The 3,514-nt window shown below is 39.8% G+C and overlaps 1 protein-coding gene across 1 annotated transcript; it reads left to right on the forward strand.

The window, feature by feature from the left end:
- Window positions 1-337: 337 nt before the first annotated feature.
- On the forward strand, window positions 338-1,453 carry LOC109674604 (mitochondrial carrier homolog 2-like). The gene has a single exon (XM_074072181.1). The coding sequence runs from the start codon at window positions 338-340 to the stop codon at window positions 1,328-1,330; it is 993 nt and encodes a 330-aa protein (XP_073928282.1). The 3' UTR covers window positions 1,331-1,453.
- Window positions 1,454-3,514: the final 2,061 nt, after the last annotated feature.

Raw genomic sequence — 3,514 nt, forward strand, 5'->3', positions numbered from 1 at the left:
GTAAAGTGGAAAGACCACCACTACTGTGTGCTCTCACAACCACAGCAACAACTGAGATAGGAGGGACAACAAGGAAAAGCCAGACATCTTCAATAAATGAATTCTCTGGGTAACTTCAATCAGAGGTAACCAACTAATATGAAATGCAAGAAAACACTGATGATCTCCAGGAGAGATTGTATATTCCATATAATCAGGTAATAGGAAGTTTAATGGATTGTTGAAGATTGTAGGTGGACTACCATGAAACTATAACCAGGTAAACTGGATCTCAATGGTAGGCCTTTCTCTGTGAATTGGGCACTCACAAGAATGGGAGAAAAGAACGATATCTTAAATGGCCACCTCCTGGTATAGAAACAACACATTTCCTCAATATTACCTCTCAAAAGAAAACACCAGGTCCGCGGGTGCCATCGTGGCAGACGCGGCCAGTCAGGTGCTCCTGGGCTCCGGTCTCACCATCCTGTCCCAGCCGTTCGTGTACGTGAAAGTGCTCATCCAGGTGGGATTTGAGCCTCTTCCTCCAACAATAGGACGAAATATTTTTGGGCGGCAAGTATGTCGGCTTCCTGGTCTCTTTTGTTATGCTCAGCACATTGCAAGCATTGATGGGAGGCGAGGGTTGTTCACAGGCTTAACTCCAAGTCTGTGCTCAGGAGTCCTTGGAACTGTGGTCCATGGTAAAGTTTTACAGCATTACCAGGAGTGTGACAAACCTGAGGATTCAGGATCTGGAAATATACAAAAAGAAGGCTCATCTTCCTTTGACCGAGTTATCAAAGAGACAACTCGAGAGAGGATTGCTCATTCTGCTGCTATTGTCATCACACATCCCTTCCAGGTGATCACTCTGAGATCTGTGATACAATTCATTGGCAGAGAAGCCAAATACTGTGGACTTTGTGACTCCATAGCAACCATCTATCGGGAAGAGGGCATCCTAAGATTTTTTGCGGGTCTAATTCCTCGTCTCCTAGGTGACATCATTTCCTTGTGGCTCTGTAACTCACTGGCCTACCTCGTCAATACCTATGCACTGGACAGTGGGGTTTCTACCATGAATGAGATGAAAAGTTATTCCCAAGCCGTCACAGGATTTTTTGCCAGTATGTTGACCTATCCCTTTGTGCTTGTATCTAATCTTATGGCTGTCAACAACTGTGGGCTTGCCGGTGGATCCCCTCCTTACTCCCCAATATATACTTCTTGGATAGATTGCTGGTGCATGCTACAAAAAGAGGGAAATATGAGCCCAGGAAATAGCTTGTTTTTCCGGAAGGTTCCCTTTGGGAAGACTTATTGTTGTGACCTGAGGATGTTAATTTGAAGATATGGGGCAGGGACAGTGACATTTCTGTAGTCCCAAATGCACAGAATTATGGGAGAGAATGTTGATTTCTATACAGTGTGGCGCTCTTTTTTAATAATCATTTAATCTTGGGAAAATGGAGGTGATTGGTGTCTGCCTATTTTGTTCTTTTTCTAGCACAACATCATTTACCATTGATATTCCCCCTTGTAGTTATTCTGAAATGGGACACTTTTGCTCTAGATTGTTGTTTTACTTGAACAGAAAAGAAAAAAAGGTACAAGTAGGTTGTCATGTGATCTGAGTCTCAGTTTAAGGCTTTGTAAAATGAAGAGTGGAATCCCAGTAAGAAAGAAATAATTTTATAAAACCTAAGAAAATTAAAAAGGAATACTATGTAAAAGGTTATGAATTACCTGTTCTTGAGCAGATCCTAAAAAGTCAGCTGCACTCACCAGTCTGCCTCCCATTGTATGTTCCTAAGCATAATTGATTAACCTTGTCTCTCATATTTCTTAAAAAGGACAATATGTTGCTAAATTACCATAAAAAATTTCCATATGAGGTATCCACACCCTCAGTCTATTATTGAAAAAGAAAAAGTTGTCACCGACTACAAAGAAAAAGGACAATTACAATAAGCAAGATTTGGAAAGGAAGTATGATTGCTGTCCCCCACACACTCAAAAAAGTTCTTGTTTTTACATAAAATGTGAAAAACAAATACTGCAGCAGTAGCTCCCTTCTTTCTGTTAAGTCCTGGCCAGTCTCTAAATTTCATCATTGTATGATTCTCATTGTGTATAATCTTTTCTTCCTGTTTGATTTTGTTTCCTTTTTCTTTATTGTAGAAGGTGAGTGGTTTATTTTTCATTCCTGATGATACCCTTGGAAAGTATGTTTGTAACTCCATAATCTGGTTATGTGGACTTAAGTTCACAGGGCTCTTAAGATATTGACCACCTCGCATGTCATTCCCTCAGCTAGGCATGTTAATATGCATTTATTGGAGGAAAAATCACTTTAGAAGGGAAAAATTCAACTTAAGTATAAAACTCCTATTTACTCAGGCCTTTTAAAAGCAGGTTTAAATGCTCTAATACGAGAAAGCGTGTGGTTTACTTATTTAAATATTTCACTGGTACTTTGCCAAATGAGTAAGCACTTACTTTGCAGCTTCTAGACTTCTCTATCAAAGCGGCAGTACCCATAATATTAGATAGCATTAGCATGCAGGTGTCTTCCCCCTCTCAGAGGGTTTAGGAATAAAACCTGAAGTTCATGAGTAGCTTAGCTTGAAATGTCTTTGATGTCAAAAAGTACTTTGTCTCAAAAAGTCATGTAAATTTTATATTCGATATTATCTTCATTTGTTTTAATACAAAAATGTTTTGCATTACCTACTTTTTTTCTCCCAAAAAAATCTTCAAGTAAAGATGATCTAGGGAAAAAAAAAAACACCAGAAATATGGCTGTATTCTGCCTTGGATGTACAGAGAATATCTTCCAGTCTTTAAAGACTGTATCTAAAGAACAGGTATTCTTTCCAGTTTATATTTGTTGTTAGGTTGAATTCAAATATAAGGTAGAATGAAGAAAAATAAATATGAACCAATTGTGGTTATAACACATATACACATGGAAATGTCACAAGGAAATTGCCTGTGTTGTTGTAGGCTGGCTCAGACAGAGAGACAGGGCACCAATGCTTTCAAGAAACAAGTTTATTAAGCAAGCCTTCAGTGGCTCAGCAGATTCACATCCAAAGACTGAGCCCTGAGAGAAAAGGGGGATTTCCTTATATGCCATTTATAGCAGGTTGCAGAAAAAAGAGCTACAGATTGTCACATACATGGTCACATATTGTTTCATTGGCCATTTTAACCTCTGGGGCAAGGTGACCCTTCTCCATTCTCACCCCAGGGAACATCCCTCAAATCTGTTTTATTTTGTTTCACTGTTACACTCTATCTCTCATTATCTCCCTCATTGTCTCTCATTTTCTCCTTTCTCCCTCCCTGCCTTCCTGCCACATTCCCCCCTTTGATGCTTGGACCCACTTCTGGGTCAAGGAGCATCATGTTGATCTAAGCATTATAAACCTGTGCCTGGCTAATAAGCTCCCCAGTGCTGGTGAAGCTTTGGACCTCTAGCCATTGTTTCCGAATTCCATAGACAGGGTTAAAACTGACATACTGACCA

Source organism: Castor canadensis, chromosome 4 (genome assembly GCF_047511655.1).
Source record: "Castor canadensis chromosome 4, mCasCan1.hap1v2, whole genome shotgun sequence".
Lineage (NCBI taxonomy): Eukaryota > Metazoa > Chordata > Mammalia > Rodentia > Castoridae > Castor > Castor canadensis.

What these genes read in the sequence shown, in the direction of transcription:
- LOC109674604 (XM_074072181.1), top strand. Translation starts at nt 338, where the DNA reads ATGGCCACCTCCTGGTATAGAAACAACACATTTCCTCAATATTACCTC.